The sequence below is a fragment of the Erinaceus europaeus genome, chromosome 8, assembly GCF_950295315.1.
Source record: "Erinaceus europaeus chromosome 8, mEriEur2.1, whole genome shotgun sequence".
NCBI lineage: Eukaryota > Metazoa > Chordata > Mammalia > Eulipotyphla > Erinaceidae > Erinaceus > Erinaceus europaeus.
The window spans coordinates 2,195,580-2,211,126 of NC_080169.1; the positions used below are offsets into that span (position 1 = coordinate 2,195,580).

At 52.7% G+C, this 15,547-nt stretch overlaps 2 protein-coding genes and 1 long non-coding RNA gene across 5 annotated transcripts in view; 2 read left to right on the forward strand and 1 right to left on the reverse strand.

The window, feature by feature from the left end:
* Positions 1-15,547, forward strand: part of LOC132539849 (uncharacterized) — a 325,383-nt gene that overhangs the window by 169,499 nt on the left and 140,337 nt on the right. The gene's annotated exons all lie outside the window — the stretch shown is intronic.
* Positions 672-8,419, reverse strand: LSM5 (LSM5 homolog, U6 small nuclear RNA and mRNA degradation associated). Its single transcript, XM_007531003.3, has 5 exons — positions 8,264-8,419; positions 6,042-6,137; positions 3,515-3,542; positions 1,954-2,026; positions 672-1,630 (listed from the first exon to the last, which is right to left on the reverse strand). Exons 1-5 carry the CDS (start codon positions 8,307-8,309, stop codon positions 1,598-1,600), a joined length of 276 nt encoding a protein of 91 aa, XP_007531065.1. The 5' UTR covers positions 8,310-8,419; the 3' UTR covers positions 672-1,597.
* The window catches only part of AVL9 (AVL9 cell migration associated), a 51,426-nt gene continuing 47,502 nt past the window's right edge, over positions 11,624-15,547 (forward strand). For all 3 annotated transcript variants that reach the window (XM_060195825.1, XM_060195826.1, XM_060195827.1), the window contains exon 1: positions 11,624-11,873. In XM_060195825.1, coding sequence (XP_060051808.1) covers positions 11,781-11,873 — 93 coding nt within the window. In that variant the 5' untranslated portion in view covers positions 11,624-11,780. The remainder of the gene's footprint in view (positions 11,874-15,547) is intronic.

Genomic DNA, 15,547 nt, shown 5'->3' on the forward strand with positions numbered 1-15,547 from the left:
TTACTCATGAGAAAGAGGAGAGAGAGAGACAGACGCCACTCTCGTCCAGGTGCTGCCAGGGACTGAACTCAGGACCTCACGCTTTATCCACGGCGCCACCTCTAGGACCACTGTTGTGTCTATATATACATACTTCTGGCTATATCTAAGTGAATAAAATACTTAAATAAGTTTATAGAGTTCTTGCTGGCAACACGACTATATCTGCTGATCTTATACATTTATAAATTTACTCTAAGAAATTAAAATGTACAAAGATTTAGACCATGGCCAATAAGAACAGACAAAATAGGTTACGGTAAATCTACATAATGCTATACTATGCACATTAATTTCCCTGAAATACGTGAAAGATGTTCGTCATTTAAAATTTTTTAATTTTCTTTTTTTTTTAAAGATTTTATTTATTTATTCATGAGAAAGAGGAAAGAAAGAGAAAGAACCAGACATGTGCTGCCGGGGATTAAACTCAGGACCTCACGCTTGAGAGTCAAGTACTTTACCCACTGTGCCACCTTCCGGACTACTCAATTGTTTTTTTAAGATTTTTTTTACCAGAGCACTGCCCAGTGGGATACTGAGCCTGAGACTTCAAAGTCTCAGGCACTAAAGTGTTTTTGTGTAAGCATTATGTTATCTCCTCAGCTCTAAAAGTAGGCTACAAGACAGTATACTTGGGGTGAATAAGTTTTAATTAAAATAAAACATGTACTGAGAATGTTCTGAACAAGTCCAGAAAGATACACAACAGTGATTAATATCTTCTTTCCCCCAGTTCTACAGTATACATACGTTGCCTATATTCTGTGCTGTTTTTTTAAAGAGCTAATGGAACTTGAGTTCAGTAGAAAAATCCTCATTACAAAACGTAAGAACCTTAATTCACTTTTATATATAACCATTTCAAGTCTTTTAAATGCACCTGTACAAAATTAAGCATCATTTTCTTTTTTTTTAATATTTATTTATTCCCTTTTGTTGCCTTTGTTGCAGTTATTGATGTCGTTGTTGTTGAATAGGACAAAGAGAAATGGAGAGGAGAGAGGAAGACAGATGGGGGGGGAGAAAGACAGACACCTGCAGACCTGCTTCACCACCTGTGAAGTGACTCCCCTGCAGGTGGGGAGCCGGGGGCTCGAACCGGGATCCTTACACAGGTCCTTGCACTTTGCGACACATGCGCTTAACCCACTGCACTACCGCCTGACTCCCAAAGCATCATTTTCTTAGGAACAGTTTTTGAGAATCGAGTGATCGTGCAGATGAGGAAGCAAATAGCATAGAATGATAGGAAGGCAAATGACAAAATTAGAATTTTTGTTCCATTGGCTATTGCAGTATAGCAAGTCGCATGACTATTAACCAAAACCAACTTTTATTTTAGCATAGAAAGAACAAAATGTTCTGTTCCCAAGATAGTCATGATCAGCTTACAAAAGTGTACATTTACAATGCATTTTCAAAGTGTTTCCCTTCAACGGGAAACTTAGCTTCACAGAATTCAAATATTAAAAGGTTAAAAAAAAATTCTAGCTTCTTATCAGTATGAAAAAAAACAGAATCTAAGTCTGTGACAGTGTAAGTCCAGGAAATCCATTCAGACTTCAGGTCCTTCTCCTCCAGGGACCAGCTGCAGAGAAAGAAAAGGGGGTCACCGCCACCATCACCACTGCATGGTTAACTCCTACTCCACCAACGTGCCCTGCGCCCTGTGCCACGCCTTCATACCCCCATCCCATTGTTAAGGTCATCACTAGTCTATTAGTCAATGTAATAGAATAGAAGCTTAATATCACCCTCAGTAGCTCAGCTCAATAGTTCTGATAATAACAGCATCCCTTTCCCATCTCAAGTACAAGTGGGTCATTAACATATAATCCAACAGTGTCAAAGCTATGGCCCCTTCCTCGCCAAAATAGGCAGACATCTAAGGAGAGCTTTGCATCGTCTTACCATTGTTATATTATTTCCATTTAGCAAAATCTGATCTAACTTAGTTATTCTTCTTCCTTCTGGTGTGATTTCACTAAATTGAACAGATAAAATAAGAGTCAGGACAGACAGTAATCACCAAAGCCAACATTTTGAACTTTAAAAAAGTTATACATGTATATAAATGAATGAGGTTAGGGAATCATATTAACAGTTTTCAGGGGACAAAAAGTCAGTCACTGGGTGGTGCACTTTCTTCCCCAGCAGCAACAAAGTGAGCCAGTTGGCCCAAGAACCACACCCACAGGGGTCCAGCGGTAGCGTAGCGGGTTAGCGCAAAGTGCAAGGACCAGCTTAAGGATCCCGGTTCGAGCCCCCGGCTCCCCACCTGCAGGGGAGTCGCTTCACAGGCGGTGAAGCAGGTCTGCAGGTGTCTATTTGTCTTCCCCTCCTCTCTCCATTTCTCTCTGTCCTATCCAACAACGAATGACATCAACAACAATAATAACCACAACAAAGCTACAAGGGCAAAAGGGGGACAAAATGGCCTCCAGGAGCAGTGGATTCATGGTGCAGGCACTGAACCCCAGCAATAACCCTGGAGGCAAAAAAAAAAAAAACTACATCCACTAAACTGTTAAAAGCTGAAAGCTGGGGAGTCGGGCTGTAGCGCAGCGGGTTAAGCGCAGGTGGCGCAAAGCACAAGGACCGGCATAAGGATCCCGGTTCAAACCCCAGCTCCCCACCTGCAGGGGAGTCGCTTCACAGGCGGTGAAGCAGGTCTGCAGGTGTCTGTCTTTCTCTCCCCCTCTCTGTCTTCCCCTCCTCTCTCCATTTCTCTCTGTCCTATCCAACAACGACAACAACAATAATAACTACAACAATAAAACAAGGGCAACAAAAGGGAATAAATAAATAAAATAAACATTTAAAAAAAAAAGCTGATAGCTGCCAAGGAGCCCAACATGAAATGCTATGTTTACCAGCCTCACTTGTTTTATTGCCACATGCTACTAATCCCACCATTAGATCAGTCTGCAGTCAATTTCATTTTGAAAGCAGAGAACATCGGTCATGGTCTTTATAATTAACACCTTTGAGCTGTCACTGACATTTTTTAAAACTTTTTTTAAATCATTATTTCCCCTTTTGTTGCCCTTGTTTTTTGTTATTGTAGCTATTGTTGTTGTTACTGATGTCGTTGTTAGATAGACAGAGAAATGGAGAGGAGGGGAAGAGAAAGACAGACACCTGCAAATCTGCTTCACTGCTTGTGAAGTAACTCCTCTGCAGGTGGGGAGCTGGGGGCTCGAACCAGGATCCTTACGCTTTTCATTGCACTTTGCACCACCTACACTTAACCCGCTGTGCTACCGTCCGACTTGTCACTGACACTTTATCTGTATAGCTCAGTGCTCTATCAGTTCCGTCAGTACCAGCCTCTGTAAATAGAAGTTCTCTGTTTACAGTAGTAATTCCAACAGGCAAAGCTTCCTTATAAATTATTTTATTGACTTAACAATGCTGTTGATAAATGGCCATAAATATTGCCAGCAGCTCCCAAGGCTTTAGTAATACTCACAATTCAGTGACATCCTCCAGTACCATGTCTGAAATTTGGCATTAAGGACATAAATGTACCAGGCTGCATTTGCCCTGGCTTCTGCATTTGCTCCATTTAAATTATAACACTTAATACAAAAGCTCAAGTTCAAACCGCTCCTGACTAGGAGAAACCTTTTCTTTCAGTACCTCCTAGAATGCTGTTAGAAGTCCTCTGAAAAGAAATCCAATTGTACTATAAGCACCAGTACTGTTTTAGGGGAGGGAGGGGAGTGTGTGTTTTTAATCCACAGGCCTCCCACAAATATTTTACCAGAGTCAACTTTTCTTGAGAGAAGGCAAAGAACCAGGGCACCACTCTGGCACATACGACGCCAGCCATCAAACTCTGGTCTCGTGTTCTCAGGTCAGATGCTCTACCCACTGTCACCTCCTGGGCCATGGTTGTTTGCTGGTTTATGGAGGGGGAGGGAGGGGCAGAACCCAAACCAGAGCATCATTCTGGCAGGTGGTGCCAAGGATCAATCACGGGAACTCAAACTCCTGGGAGCTCTGCGACTTCACCACTCCCCAAGCAACAAACATTACTTACGCACATGCATCTGTAGGCAAGGCCTGTATGTTTGATTTCACCGTACCTGAGCCAACTGTTTATTGCTTTAACTTTTTTTTCCAGATAGAAACAGGGAGAGGAAGAAATATTCAAGGATCTCTGTCTTCCCCTCCTTTCTCCATTTCTCTCTGTCCTATCCAACAATGACAACAACAATAACTACAACAACAACAAAGGAATATCAAAGGATAACAATACTGGAACTTACCTCTTGGTACTCCCATGCGGTCCTGAGGCTTGAACCCAGGTACACACATGGCAAGGCCTCACCCTACTGAATGAGCTATCCCTCCGTCCCTAGCTTTTTATTTATTTTTTTTTGCCTCCAAGATCACCGCTGGGCTCGGCGCCTGCACTGCGAATCCACCGCTCCTGGAGGCCTTTTTTCTTCTCCCCATTTTTGTTGCCCTTGTTGTTGTATTTGTTATTATTGTCATTATTACTGTTGTTGTTGTTGGACAGGACAGAGAGAAATCAAGAAGAGGGGAAGACAGAGTGGGGAAGAGACACCTGCAGACCTGCTTCACCATTTGTGAGGCGAGACCCCTGCAGGTGGGGAGCCGGGAGCTCCAACCAGGATCCTTAGGCCAGTTTGTGGGCTTTACGCCACGTGCACTTAACCGGCTGTGCTACCACCCAGCCCCCACTTTTTCCTTTTTTTAATATTTTATTTGGGTAAAGACAGAAATTGAAAGGGGAATGGTAAGATAGGGAGAGAAACCTGGCTCCCCACCTGCAGGGGAGTCGCTTCCCAGGCGGTGAAGCAGGTCTGCAGGTGTCTGTCTTTCTCTCCCCTTCTCTGTCTTCCCCTCCTCTCTCCATTTCTCTCTGTCCTATCCAACAACGAATTGCGTCAACAAGGGCAATAATAATAACCACAACGAAGCTACAAGGGCAACAAAAGGGGGGAAAAATGGCCTCCAGGAGCGGTGGATTCATGGTGCAGGTGCCGAGCCCAGCAATAACCCTGGAGGAGGGAAAAAAAAAAAAAGATAGGAGGGAAAGAGACAGAGACCCACACCTGGGATTGAGTCTGGAACCTCCATGACTCAAGCATGAAAGTCTGTTATAAATAGGGGGCTGGGCGGTAGCGCAGCGGGTTAAGTGGATATGGCGTGAAGCACAAGGACCAGAGTAAGGATCCCAGTTTGAGCCCCCGGCTCCCCACCTGCAGGGGGGTCGCTTCACAGGCAGTGAAGCAGGTCTGCAGGTGTCTGTCTTTCTCTCCCCATCTTCCCCTTCTCTCTCCATTTCTCTCTGTCCTAGCCAACAACAATAGCTATGACAACAGCAACAACTACAACAAGCACAACAAGTGCTGCTATGCTTCACATTGGTTTGGTCGCTAGTTTCGCCCTACTCCCTTCTCCCCGCCCCCTCTCCTATGTACTTCCTGAGTTCCTGACGCGGCCGCTGGGGGAGAAAGATGGCGAAGCACATGGTGTGGTGATTTGCCCACTCGTGAATAAAGATTAAATTGCGTTCTCTGCCCAGCCGTGTGTCCTCGAGTCTCTGTCTACTGCCGCGAAGCTAGCCCGGCCTGCTAGAGGCCCGAACTCCAACAACATATGGCACATATGGCACCCAACAAACAAGGACAACAGAATGAGAAAAAATGGCCTCCAGGAGCAGTGGATTCGTAGTGCATCGAGCCCCAGCAATAACCCTGGAGGCAAAACAAACAAACAAAAAAAGCCCTTTTTCTATTTTTTAAATGAGAGACTAAAACAGGCAGAGGAAAGACATGGAAGGTAAGACTAAGAGGGACTGCTCCGCCCTCCGTGGCCTGTTCCCTGCAGCTCCCCTGTGGCCCAGGCTCGAGCCAAGCCCATACGCCCCGTGACTGTAGCGCTGAGCTGCAGCTCCCTGGGGTTCTCATGTCTGTTCACATACTGGAGAAGCCTGACTGCACCACCAGCCTTTTAAAGGATACTGACGAAGTCGTCAAATCCTAGAAGCGTCCCGACGATTTCCTTATCACTCTTCATGACGATGTGAATTCTTGATCCTATGCATTTGTCCACAAGCTCTTAGGGAAAAAAAAAGAAAGAAAATGATTACTTTACCCAGGCATTAATTCAGCAAGTTACTTGGGTGCTCAGCGGCATTTGTTATCTGGTGAAACAGATAACAAATCTGGTAAAGCAAGAACAGTATTACTTTGGGAACTTTAGATTAATACTCGGTCTTTGCTCCATCACAGCTTTAGCAGAAAAGCTTTCCCTGTTCAGGGGCCAGGTGGTAGCACACCTCAGCCAGGATGAGGTGCGCCACCACCTGGCTGAGCACACACGTCACAATGTGCAAGGAGCCAGGTTCAAGCCCCCGGTCCCCACCTGCAGGGGGAAAGCTTTGTGGGCGAGTGGTGAAACAGGGCTGCAGGTGTCTCTCTGTCTATCTCCCTATCTCCCCCTCCCCTCTAGATTTCTGGCTGCCTCTATCCAATAAATAAATATAAGTAAATTTAAAAATTTTTCCCTGTTCTACACGGGACTCCTGTGTAGAGACTTGTTATAGCTCTATGCTATTTTTTTAAAGTTTATTTTTAATTTTTTTTTTTTTACCAGAGCACTGCTCAGCTCTGGCTTATGGTGGTGCAGGGGATTGAACCTGGGACTTGGGAGCCTCAGGATTGGGAGTCTGTTTGCATAACCATTACGCTACCTACCCCTGCCCTTTTTTTTTTATTATTATTGGATAGAGACAGAAATTGAGCAGGGAGGAGATAGAGACAGCGAGACACCTGCAGCCCTGCTTCCCCACTCGCGCACTGTAACGTGAGAGCTCAAGCAGGTTTGCTGCTATTCTCGGTTATCTGGTCACGGTGTGAGTCCTCACGAAGAAGCTCCATGGCAGCAGCAACCATGGCTTTTTCTTTCCCCACGTCACCAATTAAAACTGCCCGCGATCCAAGACCTTCAGCATCTGTGCACAGAAGGCACTGAGACTCCTGACTGTGTCCCCACCTGTCACTATCCAGCTGCAAACTGCTGTTCTAGGATGACCAGAGGTCTTCCGCAGAACCCTTTCCGTCCCTACTCCTGTGCCCTGACCACAGCCCGAACATTTTTCTCTCTTCTTTTTAACCAGAGCCCTGCTCAGCTCTGGCTTATGGCGGTGCCAAGGACTGACCCTGGGCCTCTGGAGCCTCAGGCACAGGAGTCTGTTTGCACAGCCATTATGCTGTCTCAGCTCAGACTCGTGGTGGCGCTGGGGGCTGAAGTTTGAGCGGGAGAGTCTCTGCAGAACTGCTAGGATGTCTCCTAAACCCAAGGCCCTTTTTAAAAAAAAAATGCCTATTTATTTACTTATTTAATTTGTAATTATCTTTATTTACTTGTTGGATAGAATTTATTTTTTTTAGCTACAGCCAGAAATTGAGAGGAGGAGGGGAGACCGAGAGACACCTGCAGCCCTGCTTCACCGCTTGTGAGGCTTCCCCCCTGCAGGTGGGGACCGGGGGCCTCGAACCCGGGTCCTTGTGCGCTGTGTAACGCGTGCGTTCAAGCAGGTGCACCACCACCCGGCCCCGGTCTATTTTTTATTATTATTATTTTTTTAAAGATTTTAATTAATGAGAAACATAGGAAAGAGACAAAGCAGCAGCCATCACTCGGGGACTGAACTCCGGGCCTCACCCACTGCGCCGCCTCCTGGGCCTGTTTTGTTGTTGTTGTTGTTTGTTTGTTTTTTCCTTTTAGCCTCTTTATTTTACGTTCACCCATATGCATTCATCTACGCGTGTACGACGTATAAGTGTATGCCCTGTATACGGTCGTATAAATACACAAACTTATTATACTCAGTAACGAGGGGGCGACAGACAGACAGACAGACAGACAGAACGCCGCTCCCCACCGAGCCGTCCTCCCGCCCAGGAGCTGCTTTGATGGCTTTTCCTTGAAATCACTGGACTGCACGCTGTCGCCCTTTCCAGCAGGAGAGGCTCGCAGAGGAAGGCCACCGCTCATCTGTCTGCGCAGCCCGCGCGGGCGACGACGACAACGACCGGCGCGGGGCCGACCTGCCGGCGTCAGACACGTGCGCGGACGTGGCGCCAGGCCGCGCCGGGACGCATCTCCCTCGGCCCTCGGCCCTCGGCCCCCGCTGGGCTGCAGCCACTCATCAGCACCCCGGCCCCACGGCCCCCGTTACCTAGAGGCAGCAGCTGCGACGGGTTGGTGGTAGCGTTAGCCGCCATGGCTACGCCGGAAGTGGCCGCGCGCGCGCGCGACGCCGGAGCGGCGACTTTGAAAGAGCGCGCTTCCGCCTTCTGCCCGCCGCGCCCACAGGCTCGACCAATCTGCGGCCGATCGCGCGATCGGGACGCTCACGTGGGCGGCTGCGGCCTCTGGGCTCTGGCTTAGGGAGGTGGGTGCGAGCTGTCCCCGCGCAGACCCCTCGGCTCCCCCTTCCGAGTCTTCGGAGTTGTCGGTCACAGCTAGCTGGCCGCATAAATTGTTCCCCCGATCCGAAAGACTTTGCAAAAAACACAGGAGCTTCTTGTCCCTCCCCCCCAATAAGTTTGCATCGCCTCGCTAGCCAGGATCTTACTTCCAAAGGGTCTAAATCAATTCGTTTTTCACCGCCACCAGTTCATTGTGTTGCCATTGTCGGTGGTGTAAGGGTGTCTTTTTTTTTAAGGATTCAGTTGCTGTTCTGAAATAATCTGGTGGCTTGAAAACCCACCAGCAGCACTTAAAAGTATATTACCTCTAGAATGGGGGGGGGTGGGACTTTTGTTTTCTTTTTATTTCTACTACTTTAATTTGTAATTCATTTTATTGTATTTTGTCTTTTTATTTCTTTATTGGGGGATTCATGTTTTGCAGTCGATAGTAAATACAGTAGTTTGTACATGCATAACACTTCTCAGTTTTCCACGTAATAATACAACCCCCACTAGGTCCTCTGTAATTTTTGTTTTAATCTCACTTCGAGTATAATGAAGTAGTTTTACATTCAAGGTGACATAAGCACTGCCTGATATGCAACCACGAGGTGTCGCTCTAAGCTAACGTCCCACACAGGAAGCTTTCATGCCTTCTAGAGTCTGCTTTGAAAACAACAGAAAGTATTGCACCGAAGTAAAAGACTCTGGGCTGGGTGGGTGGGGGAGAATACAGATCCAAGAAGGATGACAGAGGACCTAGTGGGGGTTATATTGTTATATGGAAAACTGGGGAATGTTATGCATGTTCAAACTATTGTATTTACTATTGAATTCTTCTAGCGTTTGTCCTTCTTCGGTAGCCAGTCAACAGCGTCAGGTTGAGCCTGATGTAAAGTTTCGAGACCTCCTTTGAATCTGGAGAGGTGGCAGTCGTTGACTATGTGGGTCATAGTCTGTCTGGAGCCGCAGGGGCAGTTCGGGTCGTCTCTGGCTCCCCAGCGATGGAACACAGCGGCGCACCGGCCATGGCCTGTTCAATAGCGATTGAGGAGGGCCCAATCATAACGTGCTAGGTCAAAGCCGGGTTGACGCTTGCAGGGGTCTGTGATGAGGTGTTTGTTGAATGTAAAACATTTTTCCCCAATAAAGAAATTAAAAAAGAAAGAAAAAAATCCTCTTTCTTCCATAGCCTGTTTTATATTTGTATGCCAGAAACCTAAAACTAACGAATTAAGACACAAAAAAATAGAAAGACTATCCTCCAGTGCTGAGGTTCTGCGAAAGACTTCCATACCTGCGGCTCAACCCCCAGCACTGCTTCACCACTTGTGAAGGCGGGGACCAGGGGATTGAACCTGAGTCCTTTGAGTGGTAATGTGCATACTCAACCCGGTGCATCATTGCCTGGCGCTCCCCCACCGCCACATTTTATGTATTTTATTTATTTATTTATTTACTGATAATGACAGGGAGAAATCAGAAGGGGGAGCTAGACAAGAGACAAAGAAACATCATTACTTGTTATTACTTGTGTGCGCAACATGGTGTGTCACCGCCCACCCATCCCCCCTCTCCCCCCTTTTCTTGATGGATAGATAGACAAAATACAATAAAATGAATTACAAATTAAAGTAGTAGAAATAAAAAGAAAACAAAAGTCCTACCCCACCCCCATTCTAGAGGTAATATACTTTTAAGTGCTGCTGGTGGGTTTTCAAGCCACCAGATTATTTCAGAACAGCAACTGAATCCTTAAAAAAAAGACACCCTTACACCACCGACAATGGCAACACAGTGAATTGGTGGCGGTGAAAAACGAATTGATTTAGACCCTTTGGAAGTAAGATCCTGGCTAAAGAGGCGATGCAAACTTATTGGGGGGGGAGGGACAAGAAGCTCCTGTGTTTTTTGCAAAGTCTTTCGGATATCTTCGCCCACCCTGTCCAACGCTTGACGTCTCGTCACCCAATCTGGTCCCCTACGCCTACACTGAACTTCTCTGTTCCAGACTCTTGGAAACAGAGTTGGCAGTCAGACCTCATCACAGACCCCTGCAAGCGTCAACCCGGCTTTGACCTAGCACGTTATGATCGGGCCCTCCTCAATCGCTATCGAACAGGCCATGGCCGGTGCGCCGCTGTGTTCCATCGCTGGGGAGCCAGAGACGACCCGAACTGCCCCTGCGGCTCCAGACAGACTATGACCCACATAGTCAACGACTGCCACCTCTCCAGATTCAAAGGAGGTCTCGAAACTTTACATCAGGCTCAACCTGACGCTGTTGACTGGCTACGGAAGAAGGACAAACGCTAGAAGAAGAAGATAGACCAGAACACCTAAACTTCCTTCAGTGAAGTGGAGGCTGGGCTCAAACCTGGGTCATGCACATGGCAAAGCAGTGCATTTATTTTATAATATTCTTTCCATAGGTAAGACATAAAAAAGAGAAGAAAAAAAAACCAATTCCAACCGGAGAGTTCATTTTTAATAAACTTGAAAATATTTCATAGCTGTTTATAGTTCATTATAAAATATATGTAGATGCTCTTAACTGTATTATGTCTTTAGGACAGACCCTCATTTTTTTTTTACTTGAAAACAAATGTCATAATAAAATTACAAACAAAAGTTTCCTTTCAAGCTAACGTCGAGTAGTATTTCATTATCTGAAGTAACTATTTCCAATCTCAAGGCTGTCCTTCCAACCTGATTTTGCAACAATGGAGAAGGGGCTAGGCGGTGGCACACCAGGTTGAGCGCACACATCACGCACAAGGACCCGGCTTCCAGCCCAGGCTCCCCACCCGCAGGGGGAGCTTCAGGAGCCGGGAAGCAGGGACGCGGGCGTCTGTCTGTCCTCTGTCCCGACACCCGCAGACCCGCCCTCGTGCGGGAGACTCGCTCCGCCAGGCTCCCGGCCCCGCCCCCTTCCAGGCCCGTCCCACCGCGACAGGCCCCGCCCACACGAGGCCCCGCCTTACGGGAGCGGCCCCGCCCACGCTGGGCAACGCCTTCCGTTTCCGGTCACGCCCCCCGAGACCTCGCCCCGGGTTTTCCGGGCCGCCCCCCCGCGCGCGAGGCCACGCCCCTAACTTCCGGCCACGCCCCCGCCGGCCGGCGCGTCAGGCGACAGCCCGGAAGCAGCGGAAGCGGGTGCGTGGAGCGCGGCCCGGGGCGAGCGGGTCGGGGGCGCGGAGCCGCGGCGGCTGGGCCTCGGCGCACCCGCATGCGGCGCCCTCGCTGACCCGCCAGCCCGCCGCTGCCGTCTCCCGCCCGCTCATGGAGAAGGCCGGGCGAGGCGGCGACGACGGCCCCCGGGGGCCGGTGCTGCACATCGTGGTGGTCGGCTTTCACCACAAGAAGGGCTGCCAGGTGAGGAGGCCGGCCCGCGTGGCGCACCCTCCCGCAACACCCTTCCTCGGCTCCCGGGCGCCCTCCGCCTCCTTCCTCACCCACCCCGCCTCCGTGCCGGCGCCTGCGTCCCGCGACCCGCGCCCTGCACGCAGCACCCTGCACGCAGCACCCCGCACCCTGCACGCAGCACCCCGCACCCTGCACGCAGCACCCGCACGCAGCACCCCGCACGCAGCACCCCGCGCCCCGCACCCTGCACACAGCGCCCCGCACCCTGCACGCAGCACCCCGCGCCCCGCACCCTGCACGCAGCGCCCCGCACCCTGCACACAGCGCCCCGCACCCTGCACACAGCGCCCCGCACCCTGCACGCAGCACCCCGCACCCTGCACGCAGCACCCCGCACCCTGCACGCAGCACCCGCACCCCGCACGCAGCACCCCGCACCCCGCACGCAGCACCCCGCGCCCCGCACCCTGCACACAGCGCCCCGCACCCTGCACGCAACAGCCCGCACCCTGCACGCAGCACCCCGCACCCTGCACACAGCGCCCCGCACCCTGCACGCAGCAGCCCGCACCCCGCACCCTGCACGCAGCAGCCCGCACCCTGCACGCAGCACCCCGCGCCCCGCACCCTGCACACAGCGCCCCGCACCCTGCACGCAGCACCCCGCACCCTGCACGCAGCGCCCCGCACCCTGCACACAGCGCCCCGCACCCTGCACACAGCACCCCGCACCCTGCACGCAGCGCCCCACACCCTGCACGCAGCGCCCCGCACCCTGCACGCAGCACCCCGCACCCTGCACGCAGCGCCCCGCACCCTGCACACAGCGCCCTGCACCCTGCACGCAGCAGCCCGCACCCTGCACGCAGCACCCCGCACGCAGCAGCCCGCACCCTGCACGCAGCACCCCGCACGCAGCAGCCCGCACCCTGCACGCAGCACCCCGCACCCAGCACCCTACATGCCGTTCTCCCCAGCACCCCGCTCCCCTCGTGCCCTGCACACCCCCCCCCCCCCCGCACCCTTGCTACCCTGAGCAGGCACCGAGTCCCGCCCGGCTCCCCACCCGCAGGGGGACGCGGGTCTCTCTGTCTCGTTTCCTTCACTGTGGGATGGAGACAGAGACGCAGAGACGGGGAGAGACAGACGCCTGCAGCCTGCTCCAGCACTCAGGCTTCCCCTGCAGTGGGGACGGGGGCTCGAACCCGGGCCCTTGCGCGCCGTCACACGGGCGCCCCACCAGGTGCGCCGCCGCCCGGCCTTCTGTCTCTCCGTCTGTCCCTCCGTCTCCGTGGGAAGGAAGCACGGACCGCGACTCGCGGGAGGCGGCCAGGTCCCCACACCCACCTGGAGACAGAGCCGGCCGGAGGGAGTGCAGGGGCGGGGCAGGGCAAGCCTGTCCGTGTGTCTGCCTGTCTGCGCGTCTGTGTGTCTGTCTGCCTGTCTGGTTGTCTGCCTGCCTGCCTGCCTGTGTGTCTGTGTGTCTGTCTGCCTGCCTGCCTGTCTCTGTGTCTGTCTGCCTGTCTGGTTGTCTGCCTGCCTGTCTGTGTGTGTGCCTGCCTGCCTGCCTGCCTGTGTGTCTGTGTGTCTGTCTGCCTGCCTGCCTGTCTCTGTGTCTGTCTGCCTGCCTGCCTGTCTCTGTGTCTGTCTGCCTGCCTGCCTGCCTGTGTGTCTGTGTGTCTGCCTGCCTGCCTGTCTGTCTGTGTGTCTGTCTGCCTGTCTGGTTGTCTGTCTGGTTGTCTGCCTGCCTGTCTGTGTGTCTGCCTGCCTGCCTGCCTGCCTGTCTGCGTGTCTGCCTGTCTGCCTGCCTGCCTATGTGTCTGTCTGCCTGTCTGTGTGTCTGTGTATCTGCCTGCCTGCCTGTGTGTCTGTCTGCCTGTCTGTCTGTCTGTGTGCCTGCCTGCCTGCCTGCCTGTCTGCCTGCCTGCCTGTCTGTGTGTCTGCCTGCCTGCCTGCCTGTCTGCCTGTCTGTGTCTGTCTGTCTGTGTGTCTGCCTACCTGTCTGCCTGTCTGTGTGTCTGCCTGTCTGTGTGTCTGCCTGCCTGTCTGTCTGCCTACCTGCCTGCCTGCCTGCCTGTGTGTTTGTCTGTCTGTGTCTGCCTGCCTATGTGTCTGTCTGTGTGTCTGCCTGTCTGCCGGTGTGTCTGTCTGTGTGTCTGCCTGTCTGCCGGTGTGTCTGTCTGTGTGCCTGCCTGCCTGCCCGCCTGTGTGTCTGCCTGTCTGTCTGTGTATCTGCCTGCCCGCCCCGCCTGTCTGTCAGTCTGTCTGTGTGTCTGCCTACCTGTCTGTGTATCTGCCTGCCTGCCTGCCTGTGTGTCTGTCTGTCTGCCTGTCAGTCTGTCTCTGCCTGTCAGTCTGTCTGCCTGTCTGTCCGTCTGTCTGTGTTTGGCTTGTATTGACGCCGCCCCTCCCCGTTGGGCCTCGGGAGCAGAGTGTGCGGTGCGCGCTGTCACTGGTTTGTTTCCTTTGAGAGAGAGCGGGGGATCCGCAGCCTGTGCAGGACGGAGGAAGGGAGGGCGCCGGCGGGTACTCGGCCGGGTGCTGGGCGGGAAGCACCGAGTACTGTGCGGGAGGGCGGGTACTCGGCCGGGTGCTGGGCGGGGAGCACCGAGTACTGTGCGGGAGGGCGGGTACTCGGCCGGGTGCTGGGTGGGGAGCACCGAGTACTGTGCGGGAGGGCGGGCGCCGGCGGGCACTCGGCAGGTGCTGGGTGGGGAGCACCGAGTACTGTGCGGGAGGGCGGGTACTCGGCCGGGTGCTGGGCGGGGAGCACCGAGTACTGTGCGGGAGGGCGGGTACTCGGCCGGGTGCTGGGTGGGGAGCACCGAGTACTGTGCGGGAGGGCGGGTACTCGGCCGGGTGCTGGGCGGGGAGCACCGAGTACTGTGCGGGAGGGCGGGTACTCGGCCGGGTGCTGGGTGGGGAGCACCGAGTACTGTGCGGGAGGGCGGGTACTCGGCCGGGTGCTGGGCGGGGAGCACCGAGTACTGTGCGGGAGGGCGGGTACTCGGCCGGGTGCTGGGCGGGGAGCACCGAGTACTGTGCGGGAGGGCGGGTACTCGGCCGGGTGCTGGGCGGGGAGCACCGAGTACTGTGCGGGAGAATCCTTATGCCGGTCCTTGTGCTTTGCGCCACCTGCGCTTAACCCGCTGCTCTGCAGCCCGACTCCCGTCCTACAGCTCTTACCCTCGTGGGACACCCTGCAATGGAGCCCTGGCACCAGCGGAGCATCATGAATGGGACTGGGGCACCCGCGGATGGTAGTCCACCCCACCAAGTATAAAGGACGGAGTGGGCGGGAAACAGTCAGCAGCATCATGGTGCCTCCTGGCCCACAGGAAGCCCCCCCCCCCCCCAGTAGCGTGAACGAGGACAAGGACCCAGATTCAAGGCCCTAGACCTGGGAGGCCCCATGTGGAAGTGGAGTGGTGCTATGAGGTCTCTCTGTCTTTGTCCCTCCTTCTCTCGGAAATTAAAAGGGGTGGGATAGCATAGTGATTATGCACAAAAGGCTTTTCATGCCTGAAGTGCTCAGCTCCCAGGTTTAGTCTTCCAACCCCCATAAACCGGAGCTGAGCAGTACTCTGGTTAAAACAAACAACAGAAAAACGGAGTCAGGCAGCAGCACAGCAGGTTAAGCGCAGCCCACCTGCAGGGGAGTCGCTTCCCAGGCGGTGAAGCAG